This window comes from Cervus elaphus, chromosome 14 (genome assembly GCF_910594005.1).
Source record: "Cervus elaphus chromosome 14, mCerEla1.1, whole genome shotgun sequence".
Taxonomy (NCBI): Eukaryota; Metazoa; Chordata; class Mammalia; order Artiodactyla; family Cervidae; genus Cervus; species Cervus elaphus.
The window spans coordinates 7,992,426-8,012,325 of NC_057828.1; the positions used below are offsets into that span (position 1 = coordinate 7,992,426).

At 53.3% G+C, this 19,900-nt stretch overlaps 1 protein-coding gene across 2 annotated transcripts in view; it reads left to right on the forward strand.

The window, feature by feature from the left end:
* RASSF5 (Ras association domain family member 5) overlaps window positions 1-19,900 on the forward strand; it is a 73,763-nt gene that overhangs the window by 41,541 nt on the left and 12,322 nt on the right. The window contains exon 1 of one of the 2 annotated variants that reach the window (XM_043922846.1): window positions 1,135-1,953. The exons of the other annotated variant lie outside the window; for it this stretch is intronic. Coding sequence (XP_043778781.1) covers window positions 1,834-1,953 — 120 coding nt within the window. The 5' untranslated portion in view covers window positions 1,135-1,833. Of the gene's footprint in view, window positions 1-1,134; window positions 1,954-19,900 lie in introns of those variants that run through there. 2 annotated transcript variants of the gene reach the window in all.

Genomic DNA, 19,900 nt, shown 5'->3' on the forward strand with positions numbered 1-19,900 from the left:
GCGCAGGCTCTCAGCTAGCTTGTGTTCATGCCTGCCAGGCGCTCGCGGGCTTCTGGAAAAAAGACTGTGTGGGAGACTGGAGCCAAATTGGGCTGCAGCTGAAACCATCCTGAGCACTGAAGGGTTTGACTAAGACGGGGGAGGAAGAGGGCTCCTCGCAAAAGTAGCCAGAGCTTAAAATGGAGCTGGCAGCTTGCAGTCTGGGGGTTGAGTCTAGCCCCAACCCAGCTTGTGCCCCAAGACTGGATGCTTTTTGCAACTACAGGAGACACGGACTTGGAGAAAGTCCTGATCAGCCCTCTCAGCCACTCTCTGGGCGTTTCCAGGGCCCCCAGGGGTCCCCAAGCCATCAGACTCCACAAGCATGGCACCCCTGGCGTTGCTGGGGTCTGAAGGCTTGTTTTCTGTTCCCGAGACTCCGAGCCCCTCTCTGCTGAAAGTCGGCAGCACACACAACGCATCAGTGCCATCTCTTCTGAGGGATGGCATCAGGCTGACAAGAGCACAGCCCTTAGGACTGCAAAGACCTGGGTCTGAGTCCCAGCACACTTGTCCTGCCAATGTGACTCTGAGCTTCAGTTTCCTCACCCGTAAAAAGGGAATAATAATCTCTATCCCGAGGCTGTTGGGAAATGACAGGCTGCATGTAAATCACCAGGCACACAGAGTAACTACTGTAGATGAAGGATTTGAAGGATTCAGCCCCAGTTGAGGAAGGTGTCCCTTCATCCAGTTCTAATGGAGAAATGTAATTAAGTTGTCCTTGGTGAGATGACAACATCTGGCAAAGACCCTTCTTGGCCAGATCCGGCACCCCTCCCCGCCCGGAGTAAAATGCAATAATAATCTGGGTGGTGTCTGCAGGCGCCTTTAGAAACCTGAGGCTTCCTGGGGGCAAGTTCCTGGGGTGGGTGGAAGGGCCTGCTTACTCTGCAGATTGCTGTAACTTTGCATCTGATTTGCATATGCTTGGAGGTGGGGGCGCCCTGCAGTTTCTTCTGGCATTTCCCAGTTAAAATATTGCTGCTTCTCCAGGCAGACCAGATATTGATTTTCTTCTTCTGCAGTGACTTCTCTAACCACTTCGAGGGTCCTGGCTCCTTCACCCAGGGAATGGGGAATGAGAGGGTGGCGTGAGGCAGAGGCTGGGGGGAAGGGAGGCGCGACGGCGTGGGCCTTCGAGCTCCTTCTACTCCTGAGCCCCAGCCATCCTGGGGAGGAGGAGCTGCGACCAGGAGGATGAAGGCAGCACAGAGGGCATTTTCTCCCTCGGTCCACCCCAGTCCATTCCCGCCCCGCATCCCTGCTCTGACTCGGGATGCCCCGGGTCCACTTGCCGGTGTGGTCCAGCGGCAGGGTGGGGACGCGCAGGCCTGGGGCGGGAGGACCCGGAGGGGCGTGGCGACCGCCGGGGCCTGGAGGAACCTTGCGAGAGGAAGTGGCTTCCGAACCCCTCTGCGCAGCGCGAGGGGCAGGAGCGGCGCGGAGGTGGGGGCCGGGCCGAGAAAGGGCTCCGCGCGGGGTGGAGCGGGGCGCCGGCGAGGAGGGCGCGAAGGCGCAGATGCCCAGTGAGCTGCAGAGCGAGGTGCACCGCGCGGCGTCCGGGTCTGACCGCCTCCAGGGGACAGGTTACCCCGCCGCCTGAGCCCCTCGGGCCCCAGTGTGAAAGGCGAGACGCCGGCGCCGGGTCCGACCGGCGGGTAGCGGACTCGCTCCCCGGCGGGGCTGGAAGCTCGCGCCGCGGCCGCCTGGGGAAGGGTCCTCGCCTCCCTGCGCCGCACCCGGAGCCCCCAGCAGATGCGCTCGCTGCCTCCGGCCGGGGCTCCGGGCTAGATGACGGTGGACAGCAGCATGAGCAGTGGGTACTGTAGCCTGGAGGAGGAACTGGAGGACTGCTTCTTCACCGCCAAGACCACCTTCTTCAGGAATGTGCAGAGCAAACGTCCTTCGAAGGTAAACGTAATGACACAAGAGGCTTTCACTGGGAGGAAGCAAGCTCTGTGGTCTAGAAGGGAAACCGGCTCCTGGCAGACAGGCTGTCAGCGTCTTACCGGAGCAGGTGGGCAGTTGCCCTGCGGGCCCTCTTGAACTTGATGACTGAGCAGACCCCGGGTTGGATCCTTTGGGGACCACTGGCAAACACTGGTCTTTTTTTTTTTTTTTTTAATGTTTTTTTCAGCATTTCCTGTCCCCGGACCTTTTCAAAATGGCTCTCTAGTATTTGGGGACCGCGCTTGGCTTCTGGTTGGGTGACATGCTCACCTGTGCCTGGGAGGGCGACCTTCCCCCAAATCCGAGCTCTGAAGCTCCAGGTGGCAAGTGGATGGTTCCCTGTCCCTCAGTAAGATAACTTTGCTAGGTTGAGACTTCCGTATTGCAGATGGCCAGAAACCATCTTAAAACTCAGCCCAGCAACTTTGCAGAAGTCCAGGGTGTTTTTAGTAGTAAACTAAAACTTCTCTCCTGGGTCATTGTGCTGCTACCATTTTGACCTCCTGAGCTAGCTAGGGGTAACCTAAAGGGGTTTGCATGTGTCCCCTCGTGCGGCTGTGTGTGCTAGACACCCAGCTCACCGGAGGCCCCTGCCACATTCTCCCAGTTGCAGCCATGTGTCTGCTGCTCGGCCATGGTGGCAGAGCTCTGTTTATTTATTTGTTTTGTTATTTAGATGAGAGGGCGTCCAGCCAGGTCCTTGCCTAAATGGGCTTGTTTGTAGACAGAAGTGAGCGGTTACATTCTACAGGTGTATGCAGGCTCATAATTAATTCAGCAGTCCTACATCGAGTCAAATTAGCTAAAAACTTCCCCAGGCCTGACCCTGGGGCCTCCGTAGTTAATGATTCATCCTGCCTGTAGGCCCCACATTTGCTGGGTTCTGCCCATCGAACAAATGCACCATGAGAGGATGCCCAAGGATCAGCAGAGGAGTTTTGATTTTAGTGTTCAGAGAATCAACTAGAACAGGCCTGTGTTCTGGGGTATGCCTTTGAGAAACTGGGGCAGGGGGTAAGGAGGGCTCATGCGGAAAGCATGGCTGCTAAGGGAGGGTGTCCAGCTCTCTCCTGGGGCTCCTGCCTCAACGTGTATACCCCCTTCTACCCTCACCCCCACCTATACACATATTTAAGGGCACTCCAGCTGTCTAGGGTCTTTATTTAGGCCAGTGGATCTCAGCCTTAGCTGCACGCTGGAACTGCCTACTGAGCTTTAGAAAATATGGGTTCTTGGGTCCCACAGCACGGGAGTCTGATTTCATTGTTCTGCAGTGAAGCCTGGGCTTCAAGATTTTGAAAAGCTCCCCTGTTATTTCTGAGATGCAGCTGAGGTTGAGAACCATTGCCCTAGAGAGTTTTGCTGCTGCCGGGTAGGAAATGGTTCCTGTTTTTAGAACAAAGTTTAGCTGCTGCACTTGCTGCCAGCCAGGCTGTAAGCCCTCAGCCCTAGACGGTGGGCTTTTTGAGCGATCGGGTAGAGGAAGGGGCGCTGCAGAGCTGAGGCTCCTTTCACATGGCAGATAAAAAGGGTATCTATTTCTGGTGATTCTTGGGAGAAATAGAGATATTTTTACAATGAAACATGCAGGGCCTTCCCTGGTGGCTCAGATGGTAAAGAATCTGCCTACAATGCAGGAGACTGAGGTTCAATCTCTGGGTTGGAAAGATCCTCTGGAGAAGGAAATGGCAACCCACTCCAGTATTCTTGCCTGGAGAATTCCTTGGACAGAAGAGCCTAGTGGGCTACAGTCCGTGGGGCCACAAAGAGTCAGGCGTGACTGAGCGACTAACACTTTCACTTATTTTTCATGCTGGCGTGGGGAGGTGACTTGTTTTTTGGCCCAAATAGCCTTCTCTCTCATTCTCCCCCAAAACCCTTTCCAGGGATCACTCTTGAAAACACACCTTCGGCTTTGCACCTACGTCACCCCTTTCTTTGCGACATTGACTCCAGCTTGGTCTGGTTCTTGAATCCGTTGCATGGCATGAGGTCTCTGCACAGCCCCCACCTTCTTTCTGCAAATTTGTAAGCCCTCGGAGGGCGGGAATCCCTTCTGAGAAATGGATGTTGTTGAGCCCCACACAGGGTGATAAGGACAATGCCTCAAAGAGAGAGAGATGGACATGGCCTCTGCCCAGCCACAGTGTGCATGGAGTCTCGACTGAGATTCAGAACCGCTGTTGGAGACATCTTCCTCAGCACCAGCCTTGCCATCTCTACAGCCCTCTCCACGGAGCCAGGGGGTGCAGGGCCGCCTCTCGTGGGGGAGCAGGCACTGGGTGGCCCCACTGGCTGTGACGGGGTGCGTGTGTCTGGTGTAGGAACCGGGACGCTGCATCCACATATCTGAGTCTCCTGTCCTTCTACGTGCTTTTCCACCTTTAAAAAACACTTCAGATCTCTCTTCCCCTTGGAGCCACTTCTAGAAACAGTTTCCGAGAGATCGGCCTTATCCTGGCCCCATTCTGACTCCTATCAATGCTTTTCTCCCTACCCAGTCTGAGCTCCCAGGAGAATTTCTCCTTCCTGTCTCCAAGGAAAGGCGTTTATGTGTTTCCCGGTCGCCGAGAGACTGAGGCCCCGTTCAGGAAAGGCCCGAGCCGGCGTCTATAAATAGCCTTGTCAGAGCAACCTGTATCTGCCAGTCTGTCGTGTGCCTGGCAGGAGCGGAGCCGTGGGGGGAAGCCTCCTGCTGTCCTGGAGCCTTCGCTGGCCCAGCCTCCAGGGAGCTCCCGAGACCTCTGTCCAACCCTTTCGGTGGGGGGCAGGAGCGTGGGGGAGAGAGGGGCCTCACCACGAAGGTGGAGCGGCAGAGGAAGTGGGCACAGGCCCTGGGCCCGGCTGGTTCCCTCTGTTCAGAAGGCAGCAGCTCTCTGGGGCCCCAGGCCTCCCCTGAGACGGCCACGGAGCCCCAGCTTTCAGGCTTTGTTTTGGGGGGCAGAGGTGGTGCCCTGCGGGAACTTCTCCCTTGGCTGCTGGGCCCGATTAGGTTGCTTACCCTGGATCGTGTCTCCAAATGGGGCCCCCGGTGGCTTGGGGGATCCCCACCGAGTGCTCAGAAGTGTAGACCAGGCAGCTCTCCAGAAGGCATCCATACGGTCACCGGGTCCAAGACCTTGGCGTCGGGGTGGGGGTCATTTGAGGCCACACAGCAAGTTCCTGACGGACCCCCAGGGCTGGAACCTGCATCTCTCGTCTCCCAGCCCAGAGGTTTTTCTGCTTTAGGCCCACAGAAGGCAGGGTTTGGTGATTTGTGGGCCTGGTGCCTGGGGTCTCTGACCACCCCTGCCAGCTGCCCCTGTCTTCCCATCTGGGATCTGACCCTAGAGGGGAGGCCGGCTCCACCCTCCTCAGTTCCCCAGATGCCTGCAGGGGGCGGCAGTTTCGGGGGGCGGCAGTTTCGGGCTCTGACCTCTGAGCAGGAACACGGACACCCCGAGTTTTTTCTGCATGTTCCGCAGGCTCCGGGACCCCAGGCACCACCCAGACCGTTGGGCTGAAGGCTCTGGGGACACAGAAAGCCTCCTGCTTGCAGAATGTCTGAGCTGGAAGGACCCGAGTCTAGCACCTCTGTTTACAGATGGAGAGGCTGAAGCCAGGAGGCACGAGGTCATCACCTGACCAGACATCTGGCTGGGTGGGGTCTCTTGGACACCTTGTCAGGAGCTCTTCTGGGTCTTCATCACTCAGTGGGTGACAGGGACAGTCCTTGTCCTCTCAGAGCCTTCTACACAGTGCAAGAAGCCAAACAGCCTCAGGCTAGGAGAGGGGTATGGGGCCTTCCATCCCTCAGTTCCTAAGGCGCAGTGCGGCCCAGGAACGTTCATTCTACACTTGGTACCAACAGGGCTCCCTGCCTCAGTCCCAGAACCTTACAAGTTCTTCTTCGCATCTGCCCTAGTACTGCTTGCTGTATCTTTGCCGTGTGTGTTTCCTTTGTGGATACGGATGCAGAAGGTTGGGCTCTATCTGTGGTTAAATATTGTACTTAAGCACAGCCGGAATGCATTCCCATACCCCCCTCCCCACCCCGGACCCTTCCTGGTCTACACTGACACCATTGATTTTTGAAAAGTTTAAGGAAGATGCAAAGGGGAAGGGGAGCAGTCGCAGAGGTCACAGGACGAAGCCACGCCCAGCCCCATCCTTGCACTTGACTCCTCTCCTCTTGCCTGGCCGCTTGGCCCCTCCGTGGACAAGGCTCTGTGGTTCCAGGGACGTCATGCAAGCCTGACCCATCAGGGAAATCCCCATCTCTCTGCCCGCCTCCGTACCTGCCCCTGACCTTCTTGGTGTGAGAGATAAAGGACACTAAAAATAAGTTAGTTCCAACTTTGAGCAATAAAAATAAAAATCTTCAGCACCGTTGGACCACATCACTGCCGTTTTGTGTGCTTTCTGGGAAGCCTGCCCAGCCCACCACTCACTTCTCCATGCTGGTAGGGCCCGCCATAGCCTCCCTCCGGGGCTGGAGTCTGCGGTCCCCTCCTGGGGGACCTGTGGCCTGCTGCTGCTCTGGCCCGTCTCAGCGTGGCTTTTCTCTATGAAGATGGTAAGCTGTGTAAGATCGGGACCCGAGTCCCCTGCAGATGCTGCGTAGCACCAGCCGCTGGTTACAGAAGCCGGGCTGGCTGAATGCGGGTCGAGTTTCATTGCCGCGCCATCTCTCTCGCATCCTGTGTGATCAGGATGGACTGACATGTCACAAACAGCCCCGTTATTTTCAGTCATCAGGTACAGCAGACGCTTATTTCCCTCTTTAAGGAAAGTTACATTGGCAGGTGGGGCTCAGGATAACACACGGGAGATTCTGTGGGTCAGGCCCGGAAGCGGTGTGTGTGTTCTAGCCCCTACGCCATTGGCCAGAACTCAGTCACGTGGCCACTGCTAACCACAGGGAGGTTGAGAAATGAAATACAGCTGTGAGCGCAGGTGGACAAGGAAGCCGGTTGTGGTGAACACTTAGCCGTCTCTGCCACGCATCCCTCCTCCTACCTCTGCCCAACCACTTGGGAAACTGTTCACTCGCTTGGTGAAGGGCCGCAGCCTTTGTCTCTTTGACTTTGTACATCTCCGACTGTCACCGAGGAGGTGCGATTCCTGGGGTGGGCGACCCTACCTCCCCCGGCGACCCTGGCAATTTTGGAGGAAAGGTGCCTTTCCTTACTCAGCACTGCGCTGGTTCCTCTTAGTATCCGAAGCCGTCAGTGGTGCTCCCGGGTTGACCCTCGCCACTGACATCGGAATTCTCTCTTTGGATCACTTTTTGATAATGGACAGTGGAGGGCCCCACTCTAGACGTCTTGGCTCCTGCATCTTTGAACGTAGGACCCTCAAATCTGCTTTTTCAAAATACTTCCCCCTTGGTGACTCTCATAGAAAGTCTGAGAACCACCTGTTTAGGAAATATTTGGTAATCGATGGCTTCAGTTGGAATTAAGATGAGCATTTATGACAGATTCCTAGGCTGGAAGCCCAGGAGGTAAAAGGCTTTGTCCCTGGTCACTCATCTAAGTGGAGACAGCCCCGAGAACTCAAAGCCCCGGGTCACTGCTCAGAGCAGGCTGCATTACTCTCAGCACCTCACGCTGGCAGGGATGCTGAGGGGATAATCCTTGGTGATCGTGACTGGTTCATGATGGAACGGAAGCCGCATGGAGCTGTAAGCCAGGTCCTGGCTTCTCAGCTCAACTCCAGCTCTTAACTGAGGGGCTGTGGCCAAGACACTTCCACCCTCCAGACTGGGGCACTTCATCCGGTCCTTTTAATGAGTGTCACGTGAGCCTGTCCTTTTCTTCTGTAACCGAGAGTCCTTCCCCACTTTGCATGGGAGCAGAGCCTTCTTAGCAGTTTCTCATGGGACTGGCAGAGAGAGATCCTGACTGCTAAGTTCTCTAAACTGTAAGGACTTCCCTAGGGTGGGGTTGGGAAAAGGGGCCTGAATGGTTGACACGAGCTCCTCCAGGACCACCTGGGGCTCGCTCAAGACATCCTCCCCTTTGTGTTCCAGATTCCTCCACTCCCACTCAAACCTTTCTCTTCACGCCTTTAGACTTTATCCAGACTTGGCCCTCTTTTCCCTCTAAAGTCACAGCTCAGCACACAGGTAACACCCATTCGCCTATGTTGTTTTGGGAGAAGAAAACTTTACGTGGCTCTGAACCCTGAATCCCAGCCCTTAGTTTACACCGCCAGGCTGGACGCTGGATCCAGGTTCCCAGCCGTGAGCGGGACAGGGAGGCGCCATGAGGCTCAGCCTGGTGCCCGGCAGCCTGTGTTCCCAGCCCTCCACTGATCTTGACTTGCCGGGTCACCCACACCTGAGCTTCTCAGCTCTGGGACCCTCCCGTGTGGGGGACCCAGACCTGTCTTCATTCAGGACCTCATTTCCTCTTCTGAATGGCTCAGTCTACCCATAAGATAGCACCCCAGTCCTGGCAAGGCATATTCTCTGGGGATAAGAGGACCCGGTCCATTTGCCAGGAACCAGGGGCATTTAATTTCAGGATCAGGAGGAAGAAGGGCGCGGTAGAGGCAGACCTGCAGGTTGGACTCACTGAGCCTGCGGCTTGTGTCCGTGGTTCTGTCCTGGTTCCCATCTCTCCTCCTCCCCCACCCCACCCCAGCTTTACGTGCAGCTCCCCAGCCTACACCCCCATCTCACTTCTCTTCTTAGCTGTAGAATAAAGTTTTTTGTAGTCTGTCAGAGGTCTCTCACCCCTCAGATGCCTACAATTTACTGTGTCCAAAACCAGCTCGTGGCTTTGCCCGTGACTGATTTCCCTCCCTGTCTCCACCTCGTCCTCCTGCTCCCCCACCTTCGGGAATCTCCCCTCTCATGCCTTCCGTCCAGCCTGTCACTGTGGCTTCTGCCTCCATGGTGTGGCCTCCTTTCTGTCCCCCACCCTGCCCTACCCAGCTGGGGGCTTGCCACCTCTTCCTGAGATGCTGCAGGAGGTCGGCCAACCAGTTTCCCTTCTGTTTCCTCCCCTCCATGTACCCTGCATTCGGTGGAGTATCACTCTGGCATCCCAAAGCCTTCAGAGCCTCCCCTTTGCTTCTAGAGCAAAGTCTACCCTGGTTCCTGCCTGTTAATGTTGCATCCAAAACGCTGCATGCCTGGCTCAATCAAAATGCTGTGTTTTCAATTTTCTTGTAGCACAGAGCCGGGGGGTCGGGCGACACAGAGACGGATAAAATGTATAAAGACCTGTGGCCCCAGCCACACTGTGCAGCAGACCCCAGTTGCTCCCCTTCCCCACCCGTGAAGAGTCTGGATGGGGGCCGTGGGCCGAGGGTCTCCTGGGGAGGACGCTGTGTTGCCCTGCAGCCACGTGGCTTTCATCAGGAGGTGGCGGCAGCTCCCAAGATGGGGGGATGGGGGACTGGCCCCCAGAACCAGAGGGCCTGGGGGTAAGTGACCCAGGAGGGGGCTGGGGATGGGCTGGCAGCGACAGGACTGCAGCCGCCTGGGGAGGGTGAGAGGAGATCAGCTTCGCTTCTGAAAAGCGGGAGCTGGAGGAGGCTGTGATGGGTCCTTGGAGCCATTCCCTTGTTTCTGAGCAGGCCTGCCCGTGGCTCCCACAGGCCGGGGAGGGAACCTGTGCTCATCACACCATCGTCCTCCAGCCCGTTTATCAGCCCTTCCTTGTCCATGGCGCTACACAGCGTGGCTCCAGCTGGTTGGACCCCTGCTGCCCATGAGGCTACAATCCTAGGTTAAAAATAATAATAAAGCGGCGGGGGGGGGGGGGGGCGGCAGCAGCGTGTTTCCACCCAACAGACCACACTGGCAGAGTTTCTGTTGCTGTCAGGCCAGAAGGCTGGCACGTTCAACAAGGTCCTGTGTGAGAGGGGCGAGGCCCAGGGCGAGGTCCACACCCACGCCCGCCCAGCTCCAGGACACACACTCTCCCCACCACACACGTGGCGTCTCGGGTGAGAGTCAAGTTCTTTATTTTTTTAATTCGAACATTTTTTTTTTCCATTTATTTTTATTAGTTGGAGGCTAAATACTTTACAATATTGTAGTGGTTTTTGCCATACATTGACATGAATCAGCCATGGATTTACATGTGTTCCCCATCCCGATTCCCCCTCCCGCCTCCCTCCCCATCCCATCCCTCTGGGTCTTCCCAGTGCACCAGCCCTGAGCACCTGTCTCATGCATCCAACCTGGGCTGGTGATCTGTTTCACCCTTGGTAGTATACATGTTTCAATGCTGTTCTCTCAGAACATCCCACCCTCGCCTTCTCCCACAGAGTCCCAAAGTCTGTTCTGTACTGAAAGGCTCCAAACAACCTCAGGTATCCCAGCCCTGGTCTTCTCGCCTGCCACAGGAAGCTGTCTTTATCTCATTCGTTCTTTGCCTGCTGTGGAAATCCAGGCCGTTTTCCCCTGTTCGGGTCTTGGGAAACTGGTCGCCGAACACCATCAGCATCCCTTCAACAGCGTCCTGTCGGCGAGTCCCGCCTTCTCCTCATTGCCTGGCTCTCCCCAAGAGCGAGGGGTGGTGTTGGGCCGCCCCCCACACTGTGGGATGCGGGGGCTGCAGGGACCAGCCTTGCAGCGGAGGATACAAGGCCGGGCCCTCTCTTGGCCTGAACACGTGGAGAGGCCGCGGGCGGGTACGACCTCCACAGTCAGGCATGGCTAGGAAAGTGTGTGTTAGTGAGGAGGATGGGCGAGCTGCTGGGTTTCGGTGTGCATAGAACATTTCCAGTTGCAACTTGATGCTTCCTTCTTTCTGCTCCCCGAAAACCACCACGTCCTCCTCTCCTACCCCTCATTTTGATGGTCTGTAATTTTCTGGATGAGGAACCGTGTCTTGTCTGGCACGGTGTCCCCGGCACGTGGCAGGCACTAAATGCATGCTTGATAAAGGAGGAGGGGGCTTGGAGGTTCCTCCCCACAAAACTTCTTTCCCTAAGGGGTGGCGGGTGCTCCCAGAGAGCACACCGCAGCACTTTAGGCTGAGCGTGTGAAAGCGGATCTCGGGACTGTGAGAAAGGGAAACTTGCTGAGATTCGGGATGTGGAATCAATGGATTTTTCCAGTGACTCTGAAAAGAAAAATCTCACTGAGTGAGCAGAAAATGCAAGGACAACTTTCCAAACACAGAGCGGCCCCTCCATCCCATCTGTGATTGCTCAGCTGTTTGCCCTGGAGGGCGCGGGCGGGCAGCGCTGGGTCACTAAGCAACTGGGCCCTGGCACCTGCTGGCAAGAGTTGGCCTGGCCCGTCCTCCGGTGGGGCCTCCCAGGGGTCGGGGCAGAGGGCCCGTGCACGGGGGCGGGAGAGCCTCGGGATTTCTCCTGTCTGTCTTTCAGCTGTGGGAGTGGCAGGGTGGGGAGGGGGGAGTCGGTACTCGGCTCCCTTGCTTCACTTTCCCAGTTTAATTCTAAGCAAGTGAAGACCCCGGGTTGGTGATCCCAGTAGTTTGAGCATTCTCAGACAGCCCAGCTGGACTGGGCAGGGACCCCAGGCCCTCAAGTGGGTCCAGCAGTGGGCCTGGGAACCCATGCCCCTCTGGGTGACCTCAGGAGGCCTGCTCCCTGCTCTCAGCCTCACTTTCTCCTTCTGTAAAACGGGGAGACTCGGCCCTCCAGGGGAGAGTAACTACTAGAGAGGGCCCAGCATCTGGCTGCAAGAATGCATGCAGAACTCCTGGGTTTGGGAGGATAAAGGCCATTTTGAGAAATGCAGATGGGGGTTGAACTGTAATGTGAGGAGGTAGGGTTCTCGATAGGGGTGTGAGGAGTCGTGAGGCTCTGTTCACAGAACAGAGAGACGGCAGCAGCCGGGGTCTGCTGGGAAATGGTTAGAATTTAAAATAATAATTAGTGGGCCTTGATGTCTGCCAGGTACTCTTCTAAGTGTGGAGACTCATTTAATCCTCACATTAACTGCAGTTGCCCCATGAACAGTGCAGGTTTGAACTGCATGGGTCCACTTGCCTTCAGATGGTTTTCAGTAGTAACTACTATGGTCCTACATGGTCTGTGGTTAGCTGAGTCCACAGATGCAGGGTACTGAGGGCCCACCATGTGCCATATGCCGTTAACCCCAGCACTGGTTAAGGGTCAGTTGTACATATGGTTTTCATTTAGCAGTGAGGAACCTGAGGCTCTGAGGGGGGTCAGAGGTCCCGTAGTAGCAAGGGGCAGATCCAGAACTTGGGCCCGAGTGACCTAACGCCAGGGCTGCCAGCTCCTAACTGTCCTGCCTCTCCTGGAGCTCTTTCCAGAATTACCCAAATAACTGAAGCCCCAGCAGTGAGGCTGGAAGATGCCCACAGACGTAACCCCGTGTCAGCAGCATTCGTCTTGGAGACACTTTGCCAGGCCATTTAGGAGAGAGGAAGCCAGATGTTCCTGCTGCCCCTGAGGCTTTCGGGCACAGTGAGAGGACACACATGTGGAAACACTCCGAGCCCCTCAATAACCAGCCGAGACATGTTTCATGTCAGGTCACCTCGGAGCCCCGTGTGGGTGGGTTAGCAGGGCGGGCAGCTCAGGGTGAGAGCGGGTATGGGGGCCAGTGGTGAGGCTTTGGCTCCCAGCACCAGCCCAGCCCGCAAACCTGAAGACTCAGATGGGGCTTCCGGCTAGAGGGGAGCCAAGAAGGGCCCACTCCAGCGGCAGGGCAGCAAGCTGGCACCCCAGCCGCCCTTGCCCCCCTGGCAGGCATGGCCATGCAGGGGCAGGGAGCTGAGTGTTGGCCCCCACGTGCCGCTCACCACCCTGGAATTCTCTGAATCATTTATGGCGCTGGATGCCCTGTCCAGCGCATGGTGGGAGAAGGGGCGCCTTCTGTCCTGGTGCCCGTGTCCTGGGAAGAGGCCTGTGATTAGAACACATGAGTTAGGGAACTTCCCTCATGGTCCAGTGGTTACGATTTCACCTTCCAATGCACGGCGGGGAAGGTTTGATCCTTGATCGGGAAGCTAAGATCCCACATGCCTCGTGGCCAAAACACCAAGACACAAAACAAGCAATATCAACAAATTCAATAAAGACTTTTAAAATGGTCCTCATTAAAAAAAAAAATCTTAAAAAAGAACACATAAGCTGGACTCCTAGAGCCACCTGTCTCTCACGGCCCAGGGGCTCTGCAGGGCTCTCAGAGCACACGGGGTCCTAGAAGCAGAGGAACCCTGTGTTGAAAGCATTTGCGTGCAGAGATGTCAGTAGGTGAGAACAAGGAAAGCATTCTGCGATGGGGATGGGGAGCTTTGACGGCCAGCCAGTCCCCCACTCCCAGCTCGGGAGATTCAAGAGAACCCCACAACGCTGTGCCCTGCAGAAACTGTGTTGCCCCGAATCTTCCTTTTCCTGTCACAGCACCTCCTGGGGCTGTGTGAGCTAGCAAACCAGGGTCGCTCCTTGCCAGAGGCCAGCGTGACGGGCTTGGGGCAGAGCATCTGAAGCAGATGGGAAGTGCCCGCTGCTGGAGTCACCCCACGACTCAGGTTTCCGCAGAGTGTGTGTGATGGGACCCCCTTTCGGATCCCTGAGCCCAGACTTCTGGGTGGCGCCCGAGCTCCCCCCTGGAGGGTCAGCTAAGAAGCTCTATGACCTTCTCCTGGCTTCAGCGACTGCTCTGAGCGGCCGGGGCCGTCCAGATCACCCCGAGGCTTCAGCCACTTCTCAGCACACCTGGCAGGAGTGGCCGGGCCTGAGAAGAGAGTCTGGTCCCAGAAGCCCTGGGAGGAGGCCCCACTTGCTTAGAAGTAGGATTGACTCCTCATTTTCCTGGAATAGAGAAAGTAAAAGACACTCCCAACTTTAAAGAACTAGATGAATCCCGCTGGTTACATGGCCTCCCGGTTCCCCTGCCTTGGAATCTTCGTTTTTTAAAATTGTTTGCTAGAATTTTGTTAAGGACTTTTGCATCTGTGTTCATCAGTGATATTGGCCTGTAGTTTTCTTTTTTTGTGGCATCTTTGTCTGGTTTTGGTATTAGGGTGATGGTGGCCTCATAGAATGAGTTTGGCAGTTTACCTTCCTCTGCAATTTTCTGGAAGAGTTTGAGTAAGATAGGTGTTAGCTCTTCTCTAAATTTTTGGTAGAATTCACCTGTGAAGCCATCTGGTCCTGGGCTTTTGTTTGTTGGAAGATTTTTTATTACAGTTTCAATTTCCGTGCTTGTGATGGGTCTGTTAAGATTTTCTGTTTCTTCCTGGTTCAGTTTTGGAAGGTTATACTTTTCTAAGAATTCGTCCATTTCTTCCAAGTTGTCCATTTTATTGGCATATAGTTGCTGATAGTAGTCTCTTATGATCCTTTGTATTTCTGTGTTGTCTGATGTGATTTCTCCATTTTCATTTCTAATTTTGTTGGTTTGATTCTTCTCCCTTTTTTCTTGATGAGTCTGGTCAATGATTTATCTATTTTATTTATCTTCTCAAAGAACCAGCATTTAGTTTTGTTGATTTTTACTAGTTGCCTTTGTTTCTTTTTCATTTATTTTTGCACTGATTTTTATTATTTCTTCTCTTCTACTAACCCTGGGGTTCTTCATTTCTTCTTTTTCTAGTTGCTTTAGGTGTAAAGTTAGGTTATTTATTTTATTTTTCTCTTGTTTCTTGGGATAAGCTTGTATTGCTATGAACTTTCCCCTTAGCACTGCTTTTACTGAACCCCATAGGTTTTGGGTTGTCGTGTTTTTATTTTCATTCATTTCTATGCATATTTTGATTTCTTTTTTTTATTTCTTCTGTGATTTGTTGGCTGTTCAGAAGCGTGTTGTTTAACCTCCATATGTTTGTATTTTTAATAGTTTTTTTTTTCCTGTAATTGACATCTAATCTTACTGCATTGTGATCAGAAAAGATGCTTGAAATGATTTCAATTTTTTTGAATTTACCAAGGCTAGATTTATGGCCCAGGATGTGATCTATCCTGGAGAAGGTTCCATGTGCACTTAAGAAAAAGATGGAATTCATTGCTTTGGGGTAAAATGTCCTGTAGATATCAATCAGGTCTAACTCGTCCGTTGTATCATTTAAAGTTTGTGTTTCCTTGCTAATTTTCTGTCTAGTTGATCTATCCATAGGTGTGAGTGGGGTATTAAAGTCTCCCACTATTTTTGTGTTACTGTTAATTTTCCCTTTTATACTTGTTAGCATTTGCCTTGCATATTGCGAATCTTTTTTAATTGTAATAATAATATATATAAATAGCATATATATATTACCATTTTAACCATTTCTAAATGGTGGCATTAAGCACCTTCACATGATTGTACCTCCATCATCACTATCCTCTCCGGAACTTTTGCATCTTCTGAACTCTGTACCCATTAGACTGTAATTCCTCTTTGCTTCCTCCCCACAGTGCCTGGCAACCACTCTTCTCCTTTCTGTCTCTTTGATTACTCTAGGAACCTCATATAAGTGGAATCATAAGGTGTCTGTCTTTTTGACTCGCTTCTTTCACTTAGCATAATGTTGTCAAGGTTCATCCATGTTGTAGCATGTGTCAGAATTTCCTTCCTTTTTATGGATGAGTGATATTCCACTGTGTGTATGTATCGCATTTGGTTTATCCAGCTATCCGTCAATGGGTTGCTTCCACATTTTGGCTATTGAGAGCAATGCTGCTATGAACATGAGTGTGCAAATCTCTGTTCAGGTCCTGCTTTCACTTCTTTGGGTTTATATTCAGAAATGGAATTGCTGGATAATATGGTAATTTCATGTTTAATCTTTTGAGGACTACCATACCATTTTCCATAATAGCTACACCATTTTCCATTCCCACCAGCAATGTACACAGGTTGTTATTTTTCTGTGTTTTTGTTAATAGCCACCCTAATAGGTGGGAGATGGTATCTCGTTGTGGTTCTGATTTGCATTTCCCTAATGACTGGTGATGTCAAATATCTTTTCATCTGCTTATTGGTCATTTGTATATCTCCTTTAGAGAAGTATCTATTCAAGTCATTTGTCCATTTTTAATGGGACTGTTGTTTTTCTCTTGTGAATTATAGGGGCTTTTTATATATTCTGGATCTTGATTCCCTTGTCAGACATATGATTTGCAATGGAATCCTCTTTAAATTGACTCTAAAAGAGCCAAGTCCAGTCTTTGACAGGACTGGAGTCTAGGCCGAGGTGTGGGGACCACTCACTCACCCTGCCCACCATCTTCCCTGATTCACTCTGCAGTGCTCTAGTTCTGGGTTCTCTGGGAATACAGAGATGGAAATGATACAATTCCTGGCGGTGGGGTGCTCATGGTCTACTGACGGAGATAGGCTTAGACAACTCATGCTACTATGTAGAAGATGAAGCCAGTGCTGGAATAATTAGGGCATAAGCTGCTGTTGTTGAAGAATTCACTAATCCTAGATAGAAGTGGAGGATTAAGGAAAGTATCTCAAAAAGATATGTCAGTTCCAGGGGGGCAAATTCTCTCAGATAAAGAGGAAAACCTCTCGTCCTGAATGACCAAACTAAGACGTCAGGGAGACTGAGGGGAGACAGGGACCTAGAAGGAAACCCAGTGAGGAAAACTACCTGAGAAATAGACTTTCTCATGGCCTAGAACCTCCTGAGGGCACGAGAGAGTGACCCAAGGGAAAACTCCTGTGGCCCCTGAAGCAGCGTGGGTGTCACCGTATTCTTCCTGGATTCACACTGTAGACCTCTGAGCTACAGAGGGGCCTGCTTCATGAAGGCCCAGGAGAGGGGAGAACAGGAATGAAGGAGTTTGCACCACCTACCCTCGGATCTAGTGTGCAGGCATCTCCTCTGGTTTCTAGTTATTGTCCCAGGAGTGAATAGATAGTGCCGTGGAGCAGGACTCCGCTAGGCCCCGTAGGCAATTCTGGAACCTTTCATTTCCCTAGATTTGTCTTTGGGGTTTTGTGTGTATGTGCACATGTGTATCATATTGCTTCTTGGTGTTTTATTCATTAAGCAAATATTTAATGGCCCCTGCGGTGTGCCAGATGCTGTTCTAGGAACTGTGTCTGTGAACAAGGCCGTCTCTGCCCTTACGGAGCTTCCATTCTGTGTCCAAGCTGCAGGGACGTGTGCTGACCTTGAGAGGAAGCCCACGCACCTGTGTCCAGGCCAGGCTGGGGGAGGGGCAGGCGCAGGGACTGTCCGGAACCCCTCCAGGGTGGAGTACAAGGACGCAGCTTTACAGAGGACAGAAGAACAAGCAGTGTCCTGGGGCCCACAGGAGACAGAGAAAGAGAGGGAGGGAGGCCCTCTAGAACTGAGAGGGGGTCCCAGGGGCTAGGGTTTGCCCAGGACTGTCCTGATTTTACACTGAAAGTCCTGCATCCTGAGAAAACTCAGTCCCAAACAAACTGGGACAGCTGGTCACCCTACCTGGGGCTTGAGCTGAAGGCACCCCCTGCTTATCCAGGGGCCTGAAATATTTGAGGAGCCCACAAAAATATTTTAATTCCTTTTAAAGTCAGGAAAAAAATGAACTTTTAAGTTGAAGGAAGTACTTTATGACATTAATGTATTGTCCTTATACCAATTGTAACATATAATTTCCAATACCTTTTTATGGAGAAAAGGGCCTACAGGCCTGAATTGAAATGCCTCAGCTCCCAGGCACAGGGCTCGCCCAGTCTCCTGCATGGGGCTCCTGCTACCCCAGATGCCTGCTCCTGCCTGTAGTCTGAGAGGGCCGTGTGAAAACAGGAGGGACGCCAGGATGGCTCCAGGACACGCTGGCAGCCCAGAGTCCACGGGCAGGACACCCCTACACTCGGAGCTGGGCTGGGCTGCCTGGATTGCACCCAGGCCGGTCCCAGCGTGCGCCATGCTTCTCCTGGGGTGTCCCCAGGAGGAGCGTCTCTGTCTTCCCTCCTCCGATAATCTGTGGGCTCCCAGCATGGGAACCACACCCCATCAGTTTCATGTCCCAAGCCGCCTTTCTGTCCCCAACCCACGAGCAGTTCAGTCCGTCACTGTGGACTGACTGTCCCCAATGACCATCTGTTCCATATTTTGTCTTTGGTGACTTCAGTCTCTTTCTAGTTTCCTTCTCTCTGTTTTTTGGTGTTTTTTTTTTTTTAATTGCTTCTCCTCTGTATCCCCCCAAAGCAACTCAAATTCCACATGGTTCTGCTTGTTCTGCTTGTTAGGCTTCCCTAGTGGCTCAGAGGGTAAAGAGTCTGCCTGCAATGCAGGAGACCCAGGTTCGATCCCTGGGTTGGGAAGATCCCCTGGAGAAGGAAATGGCAACCCACTCCAGTATTCTTGCCTGGAGAATCGCATGGACAGTGGAGCCTGGCAGGCTACAGTCGCGGGGTCGCAAAGAGTCAGAGACTACTGAGCGACTTCACTTTCACTTTCTGCTTGTTCAGATGGCTCCATGTCCCAGCTGGCTCAGATGGTAAAGAATCTCCCTGCAATGTGGGAGACCTGGGTTGGATCCTTGGGTTGGGAAGATCCCCTGGAGAAGGAACTGGCAACTCACTCCTGTATTCTTGCGTAGAGAATCCCATGGACAGTGGAGCCTGGAGAGCTATAGTGCCTGGGGTCACAAAGAGTCAGACACCACTGAGCGACTGACGCATGCTTCCTTCTTGCCTTCCACTTTTGGGAATAACCCATCAGGGACCATAGTTAGGAGTTGCTGGTTCTTTTATTTCGGAACACTGGACAGCTCCATAGAGGGACTTGTGAGAATCAACCCACTGCCAGGGGTGGGGCTGGGAACCCAGCTCATCAGAACCCAGCAGGGGGCCCTGTGGTGAAGCCCCACCAGGCTTCCTCTTTCCCGTTTGATTTAGCCTATCACAAAGGGGCCAGTGAGCCTTCAGTGTGATCTGAGCATCGAGCAGGGTGTTCTGAACCCAGCCCGGCCGGCAGGTGCCTGCCCCTTTCCTTCAGAGGTTCCTTCTTAGGACAAGCTGAGTGGAGACCCCAGGGTTGGGGTCAGGCCGGCTGTGGGCAGCAGACCAGAGCGGAAGGCGTCTATAGGTGGTCCTTCCCCTGCAGCGGCTGCCAGAGGCTCTCTCCCCAGACAGAGGCTGGAGATGGTTTCTAGCCAAGGGGCACAAGAATTGCTGCTGACAGATTTGCTAAGAGCTAAGAAAGAGGAAATGTGGCAAAGGCTTATGGTGACCAGCTTCCGGGAGAGTTTTTGTTTTGCTTTCTTGAACTGTGTGACTTCAGAAGGTGTGGACCGACTCCAACTTGGGCAGCGTGGGGTCTGGCAGACACATAGAGAAGCCAGTGGCAAGTAAGGAGCAAAGTCAAGTCATGGAGAAACGTCAGGCGGGTTCTGAGCGCGGCTGTAGACCCGTCATCACTACCACAGCTCAGACCATCCAGCCTCAGTGCTCCTCCCAGAGGCCCCCGGCCCACACCCAGTTCTCTGCAGCAGAAGAGGAAGCAGTGATGAAAGAAACCACCCTGCCCACCTTCTGTGTAAAATCTTAGCGTTGCAGAGGGGCCTTAGAGCTTCTCTGGTCCGGCTTCATGATCTCACAGATGAGGAAACTGAGGCCCTGGGAGGGGAAGTGACTCACCAGAGGTCACAGGTCATTTGATGGTCTTGTATTCATCTTCAGCGAGAAACTGCCAAGAGCTGACAGCTTCCCACCAAAGCCCGCAACCCCACACAGCCCACACCTTCTCGCGGCGCAGGTTGGTGGGAGGCACTCCTGGACCTGGCTGGTGTCCATGCCGGGCTGAGTACCACTTAGCTAGTCCACTCTTTCCCTGCCGCTCAATCAGCAGGTATTTATTTATCTGTCACATCCTTGGAGGTCAGCCTAGTTCTCCACCGAGCTCTTGCAGGGGCTGCAAAAGAAGAATAATCGTCAGATGTCACATCTGACTCCCTCCAGGGAGCGTCTAACTGGAGAGTTGGGATTAACACATGTGGAACAATAATTAAACAATAACAGGCAGTGCATAATTAGATG